We start from the raw sequence: 18,741 nt of genomic DNA, 5'->3' as shown, positions 1-18,741 counted from the left end.
GGTCACCCACCACTAGACACCCTCTAGATGATCTATGTCCTTCCTAACAGAACTGAATGCAACACTCCAGGTGTAGTCTGACCTGGGCAGGACAAAGAACTAAAGGGACTATCTCCCCTTTCCTCCCTCCCCTCTCCTTATTCCTGGAAGCCCTACTTCATTCAATGCAGTTCATTAGCTTTTTAGGCTCAAACTGGATGGATGGGTAGCAAATGACAGCTGGGAAAATCACCACCTCCAGGGAATTCCAAGTTCCAAAATCTTTAGCCTGGCATTCAAAGCCCTCTGCATTTTGGCTCCAAAATTCCTTTTCTGCTTTATCACCAACAGGTCCTCCCCACAGAGTCCACACTAAAGTCAAAGAGGTAGTGGGACTGAAATGGAAGGGATTTCAGAGACAAACTAGCCCAGTCCGTACCAGAGCAGAATCCCCTCTACAATGTTCCTGACAAGTGGACTCTGCTTGGAAACCTCCAGAGATGGGGAACTCACTATCTCCTCAAGGCAGGTTATTCCATTTCTCAACAGCTCTGATGATTAGGAAATTTCCCCCCATATTGACTTGAAATTTGACTCTGTGACTTGTACACAATGTTCCTATTCTCTAAGCCTCAGTTAGGAAATCACTGAAATCCTGGATAGAGTGATTTCAGTAGAGCTATGAGGATAGAAGTCATGTTATAGAAATTTGAAGCAGTGTGGTTTAGTGGAAAGAGCCCTGACTCTGGGTTCAAATACTGTCTGATGACTTTGGGCAATTTGCTTAACTTGCCCGTGCCTCAGTTTCCTCATCTGTAAAAATCAGATGATTGATGATGTTACATATGATTTTCAAGTTGGGAGGGACCAGAGACACTATCTAGTCAAGCCATCTCAATTTAAAAAGGAAGAAATTGAGGCCCAGAGAAGTAAGAGACTTACTTGAAATTAGAATCCTCATTAATGATAGAGATTGGAACCCAACTTCAGGTATCTATTGCAGCACTCATTTTCCTTTTCCCCCTTTATTCAAATCATAAATGTTTTAGAGAAAACTGCTGGGCACAAAAGTTCTCAGCAAATCCAGATAATTCCTAAAGAAACGCATTTAGTTCAGCAAAATTATTTCTTTCCCTAATGTCAAATGTCTAAGCTAGTGAAATGATGAATGTTTTTTGTTCATTTTTGTTTCCATTTCATAAGATGAAATCTTAATTTTCCCTTGATGTTTTTACTCTGATGATTTGATTTGGTATTCATAAGAGAAGCCTAAGTTTGGTGAAAAACAATAAATATTATTTTTAGTGGGGCTGGATCTACAATTGATATGCATTCTGATTTATTAAAGAACCTTTCTGAGGGAGAAAAAAAAAGAGTTGGGTTCAATAGCCTCTAAGGTTCCTTCTAGCTCTAAATCTAGATCCCCATAATCTGCAATCCCAGATCACCTCCCTTTATTACCTACTTTCCTGAGCTGCTAGAAGAACCCCCAATCCCAAGTGACTCTATATTCACACTCCTTAAACTGAGCTCTCACAACTGCACAGCAGCTCTTTTTAAAATAAATATTTAATCTTTGAAGGAAGATATTATCTCCTTCCGGAGAAAGAACTGATAAAAGAAGTATGTGTAGTAGGGTCCCCCCCCATTCACACAAATACATTTGTATCTAATGTTAGCCATCTCTAGGATGAGGTAGGGTGGTGAGGGAGGGGAAAAAGGGAGAGATGGAGGAACAGAATTTGAAACTAAAAAGTTAAATAAAAATGTATGTTAAAAAATTTTTAAAGACTCCCTAAAAAAGTACACAGCACATAATAAAAGAAAATTTAGAAGGAAACAGAGAAAAAGTAGCTCTGAAAACAATCTGTAGGACTTATTTGATTTTTCAAAACATTCTAACATTGTGAAATAGAAATTCATGGTTTTACGGTGAAAATAAAATAAAATATTTGTTGACTGATTTTTTTTTATTCCTCTCTGAATCACACTTCATGCTGAGGCTGTTACAAATTGACTCTGATTCCCCTTTATCAGTAGGTAATTACATCCCCTTCTCTACCCTCTATATCTCAAAACCTGTCTTCCTTCATTCTCTTCCTCTGCTTTCAGAAGACAAGCTCCCTCCTTCTTACCAGGGCAACTCCCTCCAACTATCCCATTACTTCCCATTTCCTCTGGGTCTCTGTTCCAGGCTCTTTTCTCTCTCCTACCTTTCTCTCTTTCTAGAAATATCCTTATTCTAATCCTAACAAATAACCATCCCCACCATTACTGCTTAGATTTATTCCTTGATATTCTCATTCCTGCAAAATGTCTAGAAAGGGAGATCTACATTTCCTTACTGACCTACTTCAATCACAGAGGCAGTGACTTGGAGTTGGGAAAACCTGAGTTCGAATCTCACCTTAGATACTTAAAATCTATATGACCCTGGATAATTCTGTTAACTTCTTTGTGCCTTAAGTTTCCTTATCTGTAAAAATGAGAGGGTAGGGTTAGACTTGATGGCATCTAAGGTTCCTTCTAGCTCTAAATTTATGATCATAGACTCATTAATCTAAGATAGAGGCCATGAATCCAAACCAATCTTATATATGAGGAAACAGACCTGGGGCAGGAGGGTGAGGAGGAAGGGAAGATGGGAAATGTTAAGAGAATGACCCAAGGTCATACAAGTTACTACGTGTATCTGAGGTACGATCGAACCCAGGTCTGGTGACTCCAGAAGTCAGGATTCTTCCCACTGAGCCATATTTCAGATTCCAATAATCTGACTTTGTCCCTATCATTGTACTGAAACTGCTCCAGCAAAGGTTACCAATAACTCTCTGATCTAAAGTCACATAGCTAGAAGGTAACTGATGTAGGATCTAGTTTTAGGTTGGCTTGGATCCAAATCCAGGAAAGTGCTACCCCATGAGGCTAGGACAACAGGAAGTCATGGAAATAAAGAATTGAAAGGTTTTGGAATACATATCATTGAAATGGCTGACTGTACAATCAAGACTGAGAAGGGAGGAAAGGGACTGCTTTTAAACCACAGCTAGGAGACCCTGTGAATACATCCCAGTTAGAGTTGGGATAAATAAATTAAAATCTGAGTTCAAGTCTTGCCTTCAATATTTACTAGCTGTATGATTCTGGACAAGCCATTTACTCTTAGACTACAGAATCCCAAATGATCACATGTCTGACCTGCGGTATATTGGTCTCATTGGCCACAGTTGGGGACATTGTAACTTATCTCCAACATAGTGATGTTGTTTTGGTCCTCCTTGATAACAAAGGACTGAAGCAGTTTACCAACTTGAAAAGTTTATTATCATTGTTATCTGACCACCACCACCACGACCACGATGACCACCACCACCACGACCACGATGACCACCACCACCACCACCACCACCATTTAAAAAAATTGTCCTACTAGATTTTAAACCTCTGAAAGTCAAGAATTATATCTTAACTCAGTGCTGTACCAAAACTGTATCTTAATTTAGTGCCATACCAATCAAACTTCCAAAAATTATTTTACAGGGTTAGAAAAATTAGTAACAAAATTCATCTGGAGGAACAAAAAAAAGGTCAAAAATATCAAGAGAATTAATGATAAAAAAATGCAAAAGAAGGGGTCTAGCCGTACCAGATCTAAAACTGTATTTATAAAGTGACAGTCATCAAAACTGTCTGGAACTGGCAAGACATAGAGAAGTGGAACAGTGGAATAGATTAGGTACGATTTGTTATGAAAAATGCCATCCACATCCTGAGGGAAAAAACCTATGGCGTCTAAATGCAGAAGAAGACCACACTATGTTCACTTTTTAAAACTTCTTTTATGTTTTTCTTTCTTTCTCATGGTTTTTTTCCCCCCTTAGCACTAATTCCTCTTTCATAACACGTCTACTATGGAACTATGTTAAACACGATTATACATGTACAACCAACAGCAGATTGCTCACTGACATGAGGGGGGGAGAAGGTAAGGTAGAAAAATATGGAACTCAAAAACATATAAAAGGATGAATGTTGAAAACTATCTTGCATGGAATTGGAAAATTAAAAAAAAATAAATTAAAAGGGGTGGCTAGTGCACCAGCTTTGGAGTCAGGAGGACCTGAGTTCAAATCCGACCTCAGACACTTAATTACCTAGCTGTGTTGCCTTGGGTCAGTCACTTAACTCTATTGCCTTAAAAAAATAAATTAAAAAAACTAGATAATCTATAATAACAAAGGCTAGCACTTATATAATGCTTTAAGGTTTGCAAAGCTCTTTGTAAATAATTTCTCATTTGGTCCTTCCAATAACTCTGGAGTGCTATTATTATTCTCATTTTAGAGATGAGGAAGCTGAAGCAGCAGACAGATATTATGAATTTTGTCATAGTTGAGTAGATAGCTGAGGTTAGATTTGAACTAATATCTCCCTAACTCCAGGCCCAATACTTTTCCCACTGTGCCATAATTTTTTTTCCACCCATTGTCTCATTGTACCATAACCACAGTTCTTTGATAGGTTGATGGGCCACCATTTCAAAATAACAAAAAGATAATCTTAGAATCTCAAGAGCTTGGGGCAGCCAGGTGGCACAGTAGATAAGTAGAGTCTCTTGAAGAAAGGAGGATCTGAGTTTCAGCCTCAGACACTTATTAGCAGTGTGACCCTGAGAAAGTCACCTAACCATGATTGCCTCAAATAAAAAAAAGACTCTCAAGAGCTTAAATCTTAAGATATTAGAAACTCAGAATTGAATAAGCTTGTTTGATGTTATTCCTATTAAGAACCCAGAAGTTTCAACTCTCTGAAGCTACGAATCTTGCTTTTCTGAATCTAGAATCCCAGAGACTTAAAATCATAACACCCTGAAGATCTGAAAGTCTGAAATCTTAGAATCTAGGGCTGTAAAAATTATAGTAGAGTTAGAATCTCAGCATTCTAGAATCTAACTGATAGTCAGGGACTTTCGGAGTAATCCCATCCAAGTGTAGGAATCCCTTATCCGACACCCAAGAGTACACGTACACACACACACACACACACACACACACACACACACACACACACACAGATGAGGCATGCATTTTGCACAATGCTGAGGAGTTGCACAACCTAAGGGAACCCAGAAGGGAGGCTGAACAACAAACCTCAGTCAAAGTCCACTCAGGGACCCAGACAGGAAGTGTGAGGGCCTTGATAGGTTGGCAGTTCCATTCTAAGAGCAAACAAGGAATTTGTCCTGGTCCTGGTTAACACGTACATGTGGCAAGGGGCCAACTCTGACCTTGCAAACCCTGAACTCAAAGGCCAGAGGTGGCCAGGAGGAAATATTGGGGTGGGGCGGGGTGGGGTGGGAGGGGGTCTAGGCAGCTGCAAAAGCATGAGGTCCTATTCTAGCTAGGTAAGGCTGAATCAGAAACAATGAATGAAAAAAATGAAAGAGGGGCTGGTTAAAAAATACTTAAGTCAAAGAAAGGACCAAAGACTGAAAGACAGTGAGAAGAAACAAAGAGACAGATGGAGAGGGAGATGCCATAGATGGAGAGATGAATGGAGGGAGAGACAGGTAGAGAAATCAAAGGCTGTTTTCAGATACCATCACTTCTATCCAGAACCTGGGAGCTGAGATTTTTTTCCCCCCAAGCACCTCCTTATTTTTTTTCCCCCACTTCCAGAGTCTGAACTCCTAGAGGGTCCAGAAAGGGAAGCAATCTGGTTCATTCTTAAGCAATGAATCAGAGATGATATAGACCCTAGCTTTTCTATCAATGGGAAAGCACATTCCCCAAACTAGTTCAGTGAGCATAGAACTCAATCCAACAGGGCTCTGAAGGCAGAGAACCTTCCTCCTGACAAATAGGACCTGTATGACCTTGGGCAAGTCACTACTGTTCTAATCCTCAATTTATCTGTAAATTAAGAGGGATCCTGGGGTCTCTTCTATGTTTCTAGGCAGAAGAAAATCCCTATTGTCAAGTCCTGAGAAATGACATTCAGACTTTGAGAACTACGCCTGCATTCTTAGTGTGAGGAAGGGCTATATCCTGGTAACTGGCCGGGGAGGGGGGGCTGGGATCTGGTCTAGTTCTGTGCCAAGTTTTTTGAGGGGCTTTTGTGGGAGCACCAACACACTCAAGGGATTCAACCCAATGCCTTGCTACAAAGATAAAACATTTTCATAGAGATTGCTTTGGAGGCACAAGTCGGCAGCAGGGGTACTTCGATTTAACAGATGTGGAGATAGGTTAGGTTATAGACAACAATGCAATCAACCTTCTGGGGCCCTGGTAATTGGCCTCTTCCCTCATAAAAGGCCAGAGAGAGCTCGTGTTTATTGAGAAAGAGATAGAGAGAGGGAAAAAGAAAGGGCAGGAAAAAGGAAAGAAGATAGGAAAGGGAGGAGAAATGGGTAAGATAGAGAAAGAGGACAAAAAGAAAAGGGGAAGGAGATTTTGTTTGCTGAGAAAGACAAAGAAAGATTGAGAGATGTGGTGGGGGAGGCCACCATACAAAGAGAAATAAGAAAGAGAAGAATGGGAAAAAGAAAGAGGCTGCTTACTGTAAAAAGAGATAAGAGAGACAGGAAGGGGGAAGGAAGGAAGGAAGGAAGGAAGGAAGGAAGGAAGGAAGGAAAGGAGGGAAGGAAGGGAGGGAGGGAGGGAAGAAAAGGGAGGGAGGGAGGGAGGGAAGAAAAGGAGGGAGGAAAGAAAAGGAAAGAAAGGAAAAGGAGGGAAGAAGGGAGGGGAGAATGAAAGATAGACATTGCAAAGATAAAAACGAGAAAGATTACTGTGAATAATCTCTTAGAAAGCAAAAAAAAAAGAATGACAGACAGTAAAAGACTGTTTAAGAACTCTCTCCCTCTCCTTCTCACTGTCCCCCTCCCTCCCCCAGGTCATTCTCGTTCGTGTTCTCTCTCTCTCTCTCTCTTTCATATTCACTTGCAAATTCATAAGTTTTGAAACCTTCAAACTGATGGTCCACAACCTCTGTTCAATAGTAATATCCTTCCAAACCCTGAGGTTGTGTGAACCAAAGCTAAGATTAGATGTGTTAAACAACCAAGAAAGAAAAGAAGGAACTTGGAAGGGCAGTTATGAGGAGGGGAAGACAGAGAAGAGTTATCCAGTTTGACTTGAGCAAAGGGGGGAGGAAGGGGAAGAACCACCCAAAGACCAGGCTCTGACAACTAGCCCACTCCCATAAAACGGAAACATCCCTTCTTCCTTGCAACCCCCTGCCAGGAATTTAAGTTGAAGGCCCTTTTGTTGGAGAAGCCCACCCGGAAATTTCGTCTGCTACCCTTTCCTCTGCCCTATCCCCTCAGACCAAAGCCCTGGCTGTGCCCCCCCCCCCATTCTCCACCCCCAGCTGTGCTGAGCTAGGCTTCAGGCTTTGTGTGAGGGATAGGGCTGGGGGAAAAGGATGTTTATAGAATAACCCTGAGCAGGGAGGGCAAAACCTATTCATGGAAGAGTGGTGGGGAGGGCCTGGTTTACAGAGAGCTCCATTCATTCCCAGCAGCCAGTAGACCCATCCCAGATAAGGAACGATGTGGGGGTGGGGGGTGGGAAGCTAGTTGTCAAGGAGATGTAGGGGTCTGGTTCTGTGGATGAAACATGCTTAAATCTAAAATCTTAAAAAAAAAAAGATACCTGATCCCTATCCCATCCGCCAAGTAAGAGATATCTGCTCTCTTGGGTAGAGAATGCTAGGATACCTAATTCTTTTAATAACTGGATGGGTGACCTTGGTCAAGTCCCTTCTCATCTGTGGGTTTCATTTTCCTTATCTGTAAAATGGAGGTGTTGGGCTGGACTAAAATTCCTGTAATCCCTTCTATCTCCTAGTATGTGATTCTATTTACAAGAAAATGAGGTCCAGAAAGAAAGGACTTGCCTACAGTTCTCTAACAAATCAGAGGTATCAGTGGGGTTGTTTGAACTTAGATCTCCTTATTCTTTCCTCTTTATCCTGCTACCCCCTCACACTCGCACATCATTTAGATCACGAGGGGAGAACACAATCAAGAACAAAGCAGGTTCCTGAGATCTAAAAGGACTAAGATACCCCAGAATAAGATGGTCAAGGCAAGTGTTCATAAGACTTCAAAATACCAACTGTGTAAGAGTAGCAAAGTGTAGACATGGTTAGACAACAGGTCATGTGAAAAAGATCCAAGGATCTCAGGGGGACCGCAAGCCCAGCAATGCAACTTTTAAATACAGTAGATGCTTGGGATGGCACCCAAGTCTAATTACTGGTTGGCTCCCAGTCCTACAGGACTGGGAAAAACCAGGACTTTGCAATATCTTGAGGAGGGAATGTTGACCCACCTTTTCCTCCACTATCACAAGGATGTTTTAAGGGCACATTTTACTTACCCTCTGTACTGAACTATTGGTTCAGCTCTGGGTACCATATTTTAATAACGATAATTTTTGCTGTTGCATTCCAGTCATGTCTGATTGACCCTATTGGGGATTTTTTTTGGCAAAGAGATTGGAGTGGTTTGCCATTTCCTTCTCCAGATCATTTAACAGATGGGGAAACTGAGGCAAACAGGGTGAAGTGATTTGCCCAGGGGCACAAAGTTAAAAAAGTGTCTGAAGCTGCATCTAAACTCAGGTCTTTCTGACCTCCCAGATCAGGGCTCTCTCTACTGCCCCACCTAAACTGACTTTTGACAAACTGGATTGCATTCAGAGGAGGGAGAAGATGGAAAGAAGATTGGAGACCTTAATAGAATTGGCTGAAGGCACTGGCAATATCTAGTAGGAAGAAGAGATGATTTAGGTAGGACCTGGGTGGTCGTCTTCAAGGCTTATGGAAGAGGGGTTAAATTTGCTGTTTCTTTGGCCTCAGGAGGCAATAATGGGAGAAGGGGGGGGGGGGAAGGTTTCCGGAATCAGATTTACATTCAAGGTTTGCAGATTTTTCCTAATACTTAGAGCTAAACAAAAGTGATGGCCATTGTTTTAAAAAAGAAAAAATTGTGGATGGTCTCAGAAAATAATCCCCCCCCCTCACTGGAGGACTCCAAGTAGAGGTTGAATGACCACGCCTTAGACATGTGGAAGAGATTTGAATCAGGGGCCTTGGAGGATCCTTCCCTGGAGGTATTCCAATGCTGTCCACCCTCTGGGCCTATGGCAAGGAGGGCCCCCAAGCCCTCCTGGACATATTACCAGCCGCCAGTAATGCTCTCTCACAGGAGGATAGTATTTTTCTGTTCTGATAAGACAGGGATACAAATGTCCCTTGCACAAGGTAGAATGTGATAAGGGACAAATGAGGGGCATAGTCTGTATTACAGGAGGCTAGATGAGGAAAAGGGAGCATGGGATCCAAGGATCAGAGCTGGAAGGGACCTCAGAGGTCACCTAATCCAAACTTCTCCTTTTACACATGGGTAAAATGAGGTCCAGAGAAATCAAGAGCTGGAATTCAAACCTAAGTCCTTTTACACCAAAGAAGGTGGGGTAAGAAAAGGGGGTAAAGGAAGGGGGAACTATCCTTATAGATTTCAGTGCCCTTTCCATTCAATCCAAGTCAGCAAAGAAGTATGCTAGGTGCTAGGGAAACCAAAAAACAAAATAAAAAGAAACCACTTCAGCTCTCAATGAGTTTGTATTTTACTTGGGGGGGAGGGAGGGTCATATATAAGTAGATATAAATGTAGGAATGGGACAGGATGCTATTTCCGTGATAAGAGAGTACTCCCAGGTGAGGGAATTCCCTCTGCCATTACAGATGTGCACCTCCTCTTAAATCTATGGTATGAGAGTTCTCTGAAGTCTGGGGAGCTTCAGTGACCTGGCCAGGATCCCATAACCAGCATGTCAAAAGTCACACACTACCATACTATCACTCCCGGAGGAGGTGGTAAGGCAACTGAGCCCTGAAGCAAAGTATGGAGCAAAGAGGAAGAAATGAGGAGGGAAGAGAATCCCAGCCTGCCAGTCTGGGCAAAGGAAGGATATGGAACTTTTGTGTACTGGAGTCAAGATAGTCAGTTTGGAAAGAAAAACCACATTGTGAGGGGCAATCATGTAGAAAGAGAGTTTAGAGAGACCCAGAGATTCAATGAAAAAAGTGCAAAAGAAGGTGGCTTAGCCTTACCTGATCTAAAAATTATAAAGCAGCAATCATCAAAACTGTCTCGTATTGGCTAAGAAATAGAGTCGTGGATCAGTGGAATAGACTAGGTGCAAAGCAGGAAATGATTATAGTAATCTGCTGTTTGATAAACTCAAAGAGTCCAGCCATTGGGATAAAAATTCTCCCTTTGATAAAAACTGTTGGGAAAATTGGTAAGTTGGTATGGAAGAAACTTAGATTAGACCAACACCTCATGCCAAGATAAGATCCAAATGGATACAGGATTTATACATGAAAAACAATACTATAAGCAAATTAGAAGATCAAGGACTAGTTTACCTGTCAGATCTATGTAAAGGGAAGAAGTTTATGACCAAGGAACATCATTAAAAACAAACTAGATAATTTTGATTATGTTAAATTAAAAAGCTTTTGCAGACAAAACCACTGTAACCAAGATCAAAAGAAATGTGGTAAATTGGGAAACAATTTATGCAACTAGTATTTTTGACAAAGGACTCATTTCCAAAATACACAGAGAACTCAGTCAAATTTTCAAAAAAAACAAGTCATTTGCCAATTGATAAATGGTCAAAGGATATGCAAAGGCAATTTACAGCTGAGGAAATCAAAGTGATTCATAGTCTTATGAAAAATTGCTCTAAATCGTAACAAATTAGAGAAATGCAAATTAAAGCATCTCTGAGATACCACCTCACACCTCTCAGATTGGCCAATATGATCAGAAAGGACAATGATCAATGTTGGAAGGGATGCAGGAAATCTGGGACACTAGTACATTGTTGTGGAGTTGTGAACTCATCCAACCTTTCTGGAGAGCAATTTGGAACTATGCTCAAAGGGCAACAAAAATGTGCATACCCTTTGAACCAGCAATACCACTACTGGAGCTATACCCTGAATAGATGATGAAAAGGGGTAAAAACATCACTTGTACAAAAATATTCATAGCAGCCCTGTTTGTGGTGGCAAAGAATTGGAAATCAAGTAAATGTCCTTCAATTGGGGAATGGCTCAGCAAACTGTGGTATATGTATGTCATGGAACACTATTGTTCTATTAGAAGGGAATTCAGGGAAGCCTGGAGGGATTTCCACGAACTGATGCTGAATGAGATGAGCAGAACCAGAAAAACACTGTACACCCCAACAGCAACATGGGGGCGATGATGAACCTTGATGGACTTGCTCATTCCATCAGTGCAACAATCAGGCACAATTTAGTGCTGTCTGCAGTGGAGAATACCATCTGTATCCAGATAAAGAACCGTGGAGTTTGAACAAAGTTCAAGGACTATTCCCTTTAATTTAGGGGAAAAAAAACCTGATTATTTTATTGTCTGAGCTGTTATCTCTTAGACTTTATGTTTCTTCTTTAAGGATATGATTTCTCTCTCATCACACTCAATCTGGATCAATGTACAGCATGGAAACAATGTGAAGACTGGCAAATTGCTTTCTGGGGGGGTGGGGGGAGGGAAGTAAGATTGGGGGGAAAATTGTAAAACTCAAAATAAATAAAATCTTTAATTTAAAAAAAAGTGTCTGAGGCCAGATCTGAACTCAGATACTCCTGACTTCAGGACCAGTGCTCTATCCACTGCACCACCTAGCCATCTCCTGTATGTAACTATTAAAAGGAATTTGATTTTTCTTTTTTTTTTCAATAGGTGGGAGATGGTAAAAAGGAGAAAATTCAATGCTTAACTGATTTTTAAAAGAAGAAAAAATAGACTTAGAAATAGAGAAGAGATTCTTAAATTTTGGGGGTCCTGGACCCCTCTGGTGGTCTGGTGAAGCCTACAGATGCCTTCTCACATTCATGTTTTAAATGTATAAAAAAATGAAATTCATAGGGGTACAAAGAATTATACCAAAACACAGAATTCAACAAAATATTAAAAAAGCAAGTTTGTAAACCCCTAGATAAATAAATCCCTAATAAATAAATAAACTTTACTATTAGGTAAGGTCCCAAAGAGATCCAAGAAAAAAGAAAAGCACCTATTAATATAAAAATATTTATAGCAGCTCTTTTTGTGGCAGCAAAGAATTGGAAACTGAAGGTATGACCATCAAGTGTGGTATATTATTGTGATGGAATACTATTGTGATATAAGAAATAGCGAGTTGAATACTTTCAAAAAATCTGGGAAAACTTACATGTACTGTACTTACTGATGTAAAGTGAAAGGAGCAGAAATAGAACATCGTATACAGTAACAGCAGTATTATAACATAATCAACTGAGAATGACAACTACTTTCCGCAATACAACAGTCCAAGACAATTCTGAATAATCATGATCAAAAATGCTATTTTTTTTCCAGGCAAAGAACTTATGTAGATCAAAGTACACTATATATATATTTTTTTAGTTTTTTCCAAGGCAGTGAGGTTAAGTGGCTTGCCCAAGGCCACACAGCTAGGTAATTATTAAGTGTCTGAGGCCAATTTGAACTCAGGTACTCCTGACTCCAGGGCCGGTGCTCTATTCCACTGCGCCCACCTAGCCACCCCCCAATTTTTATTATTCTTGTTTTTGATTTGCATTTTCTTTGCAACATGGCTAATATGGAAATGTTTTGCAAGACTACACGTGTTCAACCTTATATAAAATTGCTACTCTTCTCAAGCAGAAGGGAAAGGAGGAACAGAGGAAAGAAGGGAGAAAATACAGGACTGAAAATTGAAAAAAAAAGTAAAAAGTTTTTGTTTACAAGTAATTGAGAAAAAAATTAATTACTGTTTAAAAAAATAAAAATAAAAAACAAAAACCAAACAAAACCCTGGGTTAGATCAAGACTATGAGAGACCACATGCATTTTCAAATCCATGTATTGAAGGAGCCATCTAACATTCTGTGTTCTAAGGCACCTCCCCACTGAAACAATGTGTACCTGAAGTTCCCTTCTAGTTCTAATGGTTATGACCCTGTGACTAACTCTAATTGCTTATGGAGAAAACTCTCCAAATATCTGCTCCAGGGCAACAATATTTTAGAAGCCAAAAAGTGAGTCTTTGAGTAAAAGATTCCCACTCAAAGAGGGCCAGTATAGTACTGAGTCAAATCTGGAAACCCACCACTACAGATAAAGTGATCTGGGGAAATCTCTGCCCTGCTCACAAGTCTCAGTCTCCCCATCTGTAAAAAGAGGGAGTTAGATATATAATCTCTGAGGTCTTTGAGAGCCAAGGACTGGCATTCTATGTTCTAAGGGCCCTCCCAGTTCTGATACTCTGTGTTCTAAGGGTCTTCTGACATTCTATGTTCTACAGGCCTCCCAGTTATGATATTCTAAGGTCCCTCTCAGCTCTGACATTCTATGTTCTAATGGTCTTCCCAGCTCTGACCCTCTGTGTTCTAAGGGTCCTTCTAGCACAGACATTCTATGGTCTAAGATCTTTCCCAGTTTTGACACTCTATGTTCTAAGGGCCCTCCCAATTTTGATATTTTAAGAGGTTTCTCCACTTTGACATTCTATATTCTAAAGACCCTCCCAATTCTGACATGTTCTAAGGACCTTCCTAGCTCTGACATTCCTCTGACATGTTCTAAGGAACGTCCCAATGCTAATATTCTATGAGCCCTCCCAACTCTGACATTTTATGTTCTTTTTTAAATTGATTTTACTTTATTTTTCCAATTATATGTTATGAAAGTTTTTCAACATTCATCCACACGCATATGCATATTTTTACATTACATAATTTCCTTCTACCCTCCCTTTCCACCACCCTAGACAATTTATGTTCTAAGCTCCCTCTCAGCTCTGATGTTCTTTGTTTGAAGATCCCTCTCAGCTCTGACATTCTATGTTTTAAGGTTCCTTCCAGCTCTAATATTATATATCTAAGGACCTTCCAAATTCTACTATATGGAGATTCTATTTAACTCATTCTACAGAAAAAATATTCAGCTTATTTCCTCCACCCACCCCAGGCAGTCCTGTCCACATCCAGACCATCTGCTTTCTCTGGGAATCTGATCTCTCCCACAGCACACTCAGGCCGACCTCCTCCTTCTCTGCCCCTTGGTAAACACAGATGGGAATCTTATGATCATTAGGACTCCCCTCCCCGACTCTGGGCCACCCACCCCTGCTAAGGACAATTCATCTTTTTTTGGGGGGGGGGATAAAGTAAGGGAGAGGATTTTAGAGGAAGATTTATAAGATATTATACAATCAGATTGAGAACTAGAAAGAGATCTCAAAGGTCACTTAGTCTAAACCACTCCTTTTAGAGAGAATCTAAGTAATTTAGGTCACAAATGTATAAAGTAGTGGAGCTGAGATTTGAACCTGGGTTATATGGTTCCAAACAATACACTCATCAGATTGTGACAACACTGGTGGCCTCTCCCAAACAGAAGTTTCATCAAAAACAGACTGCTAGCTGCCATGGGGAGGGGGAGAGGAGTAGAAAAATGTGGGATTCATAAATTTTTCAAATGAAGGGGTGTTTAAAAATGACCACTGCATATAATTGGAAAAAATAGTTTTGTTAAAAAAAAACAAACAAAAATCAATCAAACAACAAAAAAACCAATACAGGACCTGTATACACCTATGGAGGTAATTTTCTAATTGACCTATGAGGTAGAAAGGTCTATTTCGACAATGGGGAAACCAAGCAATGAGTAATTTCCATTTCAGGTACCTGGAGAAAGCCAGGTTTGGGGTGATGAAAGGTTCATTAAAATAAAGACCTTAACCCCTTGTCTTCTCTTTCTGCTTGCACTAGGCACTGAAGAGTCCAGGCCTGTTTGGTCTTTAGAAGGTAGGTGCTCCAATCAATGGCAGAGTCTGACCAATTAAGAGCAAAGTCGTTTGAACCTTCCACCCACGCTGGCTCTCAAGGGAGGCCCCAATCCTGGTGTGCTCCCCTTTGCCATCTGTCCTCTTACTCCTCCCAGCCTCTGGTTTAAAGGAAAAGGGGCAGCCTTTGAAATTCTATTGGGAACCTTCAGCTTCTTGAGACTCTGTGACAGTTTCTTGGAAAATTTGGAATACCCTCCAGATTTTACCACAGAAGAGAAATCATAGTGGAAATCTCACTGGTGATCAGTGGGATCCACTCTCCCCTGCCCCCTCCATATATGTGTTTACAAAACCAAATCACACCAGGGGTTTAAATGATGTCTCAGATGCCTATATTGTGTGAGGTTGGGCAGGTCAAGATGATGACCTCTGAGGTCCTTCTTACTATAACACCTAAGAGTCTAAGGAAGAAAGGAGTTCATGGGATAAAATGAGAGGGATGGAAACACACTTAAAGAGATTCTTCCCTGACTCTATCCCCTTTATGGGAAGCCTAAGCTCCAACATGGAGAAAAACCCCAAGCATCAGGAGGGCTGGCTCCAAGCTCTGTTTCTATCCTGGAAAAAAAAAAGCAGTTCTCTTGGTCCCTTTGCTGCCCTGCCAGCTGCAGCCACACTGTCCTGATGTTGGTCTACAAAGGAATGGGTTCTATCTTGGACGCTTCAATTCAATTCAACAAACACTATTATCAGAAATGACTGTAATCTCTCTGAGGGCAGGAACTATTTTTTATTTTCCCTTTATATCCCCAGTGCCTACCACATGTCATAATACTAGTTGATTGATGAAAACAATTCTTGCCCTCAGGGAGTTTACATTCTCTTCACTATCCAGTCACATAACCATGAGCAAGGCAGTTCACCTCAAAGTTTCAGCTTCCTAATATGCAAAATGGGGATAATTAATACCTACATTACAAGTATTAACTATATTCACTAGTTTCCATGGGTTTATGTGGAAAGGGTTTTTATAAACCTCAAAAAGTGTTGAGTTTTTACTCTCATTCCAACATGATGGGTCCAATTTCCAGGGCCCCCATTTAGAAATGATTTCCTTCCAGTCTTGGTTCTCTCCCCCCAAGGTAGGGGGAACCCTCACCTCGTTTCTGCATGAAACTGAAGAGATCATCCAGGAATTCCTTTCTCTTGGGGTCCCCATCCAGTTCATATAGCTGTGTGAAAAAAGGGGAGACAGGGTTACTATCAGGAACTGGGAAAGACATGGGGTCCTTCCCTTCCCATCTTACTTTGCCACACCGGGGCCTTCCTTAGGCAGATAGCCACTCTTCCCCTCCCTTCAAACTAGGAGATCCTAGGGGTTCCCAGGAAGGAGAGGGAGAGGACAGTCAACCACTCAATACACATTAGGAAGCACTTTATTTTAGGAAGAAGCTCAGGCATTTGTAAGAATAAAATTTCAAAATTTTAGGAAGCCAGGCATTGTTCAAGGCGTGAGGTTACTAACAAGGGCAAAAACACAGTTCCTGCCTTCAAGGAGCATATAGCCTTATAGGGGCAGTATGATGGCACTGTGGATAGAGCGCCAGGCCTGGAAGATCTGAGTTCAAATGTGGACTTAGACATTCACTAGCTGTGTCACCCTGGGCAAGTTCCTTGCCCTGCCTCCTTCAGTTTCTTCATCTGTAGAATGAGGATAAATAAGAACAACCATCCTCTCAAGGTTACTTATTGTGAGGCCTGAATGAGACACAAATTATCAAGTGTGAAGCCACAACAGAAATGTTAGTTATTTTCATATTACTATTAAATGCAATTTGGCAGCCAGATAAAACTATGTTCACAGAAGGTCTCCACAGAGTAAATGGAAGGTAATCTCAGAGGAAAGAGGGTCAGGAAAGGCCTGGGTTTGAGCTGAGTTATGAAGGAGACCAGGGAAGCCAGGTGGTAGAAGAGGTGGAGTGAGAGCATTCTAGGCAAGACAAAAGCAGAGTCTGGAGATGGAATGTTCTGTGGAAACGACAGTCAACTGGCCACATCACAGAGTTAGAAAAAGGATATAAGGTCTAAGAAGACTAGGAAAAAAGCAGGGGGAAACCAGTTTATGGAGATTTGGAACAAAAGAGGATTTGATCCTGGAGGTGACAGGGAGCCAGAGGAATCTATCAGAGTCTACTGGAGGGAGGAATGGGGTTTGATTTAGAGAGACCTGCTCTTTAGAAAGATCACTTTTTTGACTGGATGATGCTTGGGAGTGAGGAAAGACTGAGGCAGGGAGACCCAAAAGCCAGTAGACTATTGCAACAGTGCAGGTTTGAAGAGATAAGGGCCTACACCAGGGTGGTGGCAGGGTCAAAGGGGACAGAGAATGGACAGGGAGATGTTGCAAAAGTCAAAAGGATTACAGCTGCCTACAAATTGGTTTTGTACATAAGGGATGACTGTCTGTGTGAGTGGTGGTTGACACCTAGGTTGCAAGCCTTGGTTGATGCAATGGGAAAAGGATTGGGATGGGCTGTTGGGGAGGGAGCAGATGATGGGGTTTTGAATTGGACATGTTGAATCTGAAAAGTCCAAGAGACCCCAGAGCTGGAAGGTAAATGGAGAATCATCTCCATCTCTGACTTCAACTCCAAACTCAAACAGCCTTTCCTGACAAAGTGAGGAAGCTGGCATCCAACTCTCTGGATAAAGAAGTCCAGCCTGGGGTTACAAATAAATCTGTGGGGAGGATGGAGAGGCCCCAGACCAGTAGAACTTATTTCAATCCACTGAGGTATGACAGAGTTGGAGAGAGGACCCCAGAGCTCATTTCAAGCCCAGGGCTCCAAAGCCCCCCCTTCCCAGGAAACCAGGAGGCTCTCAGCTCCTGGGCTGGTGGATGAGGCAGAGATAATTAAAGAGTCAGTGAGGAAGGGGAGGGGGTGTTTGGGGAGTGGGAGGAAGGAGGGATGAAGCAAACACCAGGTTTTAGATTAAACACTCAGGAATGCAGTTTGGACTCCAAACAGGGAAGGGGGTGGGGTGGGGAGAAGATGAGGAGAGAGAGAGAGGAGGCAAATATTGAAACCAATAATTAAACCTCCCCAGGAGCTGGTGGGCGGGCAGGCCCGGGGCGGGGAGCAGGGGCAGAGCTGTCATTAAGTCCAGAGGGGCCTAGGCTACCACCCTGGCTGAGGGGGGAGGCCAGCCTGGAGATGGAGGCAGCACATTACTACAGCCTGCCTGCATGTGTGTATGTGCGTGTGCGTGTGCATGTGCATGTGTGTGTGTGACCTTGGATAAGTCTCTGCCCTTCCTTTGTACACATGTAACTAGGGAGCTGACCGAGCTGGTAGATAAGGTCTCTTCCTCCTCTGACAATCTAGGTCCTAGGTTATAAAGGTCACCTTATTCTGACAGATTTCACCCCCAAGTCTAAGTGTCTTTACAGCACAAACATTTCCTGATTCTATTAATAGGTGATAGCACAATAAGCTTTACAGTTTCTGACCTTGTGGGCCAGTGGATAAAAGATTCTGAGATGCCAAGGAATACAAATGAGTATAATCTGACATAGGGCCCTGGAAAGACATATAAGGAATGGAGAACAGCATTTTCTAGAAATCAGAAGGGACCTTAGAACAGCACTGGGATGGCCCTTAGAACCCAGAATGTCAGAGCTGGGAGGATCCTTAGAACCCAAAATGTCAGAGCTGGGAGGCCTAAGAGCCAAGGATGTCAGAGCGGTGAGGGCCCTTAGAACACAGATGTCAGAACTGAGATGGCCCTTAGAACCTATAATATGGGAGCTGGGAGGGCCCAGAGAACAGACAACATCAAAGCTGTGAGCCCTTAGGACACAGAGCTGGGAGGA

The 18,741-nt window shown here is 41.8% G+C and overlaps 1 protein-coding gene across 3 annotated transcripts in view; it reads right to left on the bottom strand.

Annotated features, from left to right (window-relative positions):
• Window positions 1-18,741, bottom strand: part of ARID3A (AT-rich interaction domain 3A) — an 80,803-nt gene that overhangs the window by 9,213 nt on the left and 52,849 nt on the right. For all 3 annotated transcript variants that reach the window (XM_074204484.1, XM_074204483.1, XM_074204485.1), the window contains exon 4: window positions 16,027-16,099. In XM_074204484.1, the coding sequence (XP_074060585.1) occupies window positions 16,027-16,099 (73 nt within the window). The remainder of the gene's footprint in view (window positions 1-16,026; window positions 16,100-18,741) is intronic.

Source organism: Macrotis lagotis, chromosome X (genome assembly GCF_037893015.1).
Source record: "Macrotis lagotis isolate mMagLag1 chromosome X, bilby.v1.9.chrom.fasta, whole genome shotgun sequence".
NCBI classification, from domain to species: Eukaryota; Metazoa; Chordata; class Mammalia; order Peramelemorphia; family Peramelidae; genus Macrotis; species Macrotis lagotis.
Note: the sequence above shows the minus strand (reverse complement) of the source record. Positions and strands in the feature narration are given on the sequence as shown.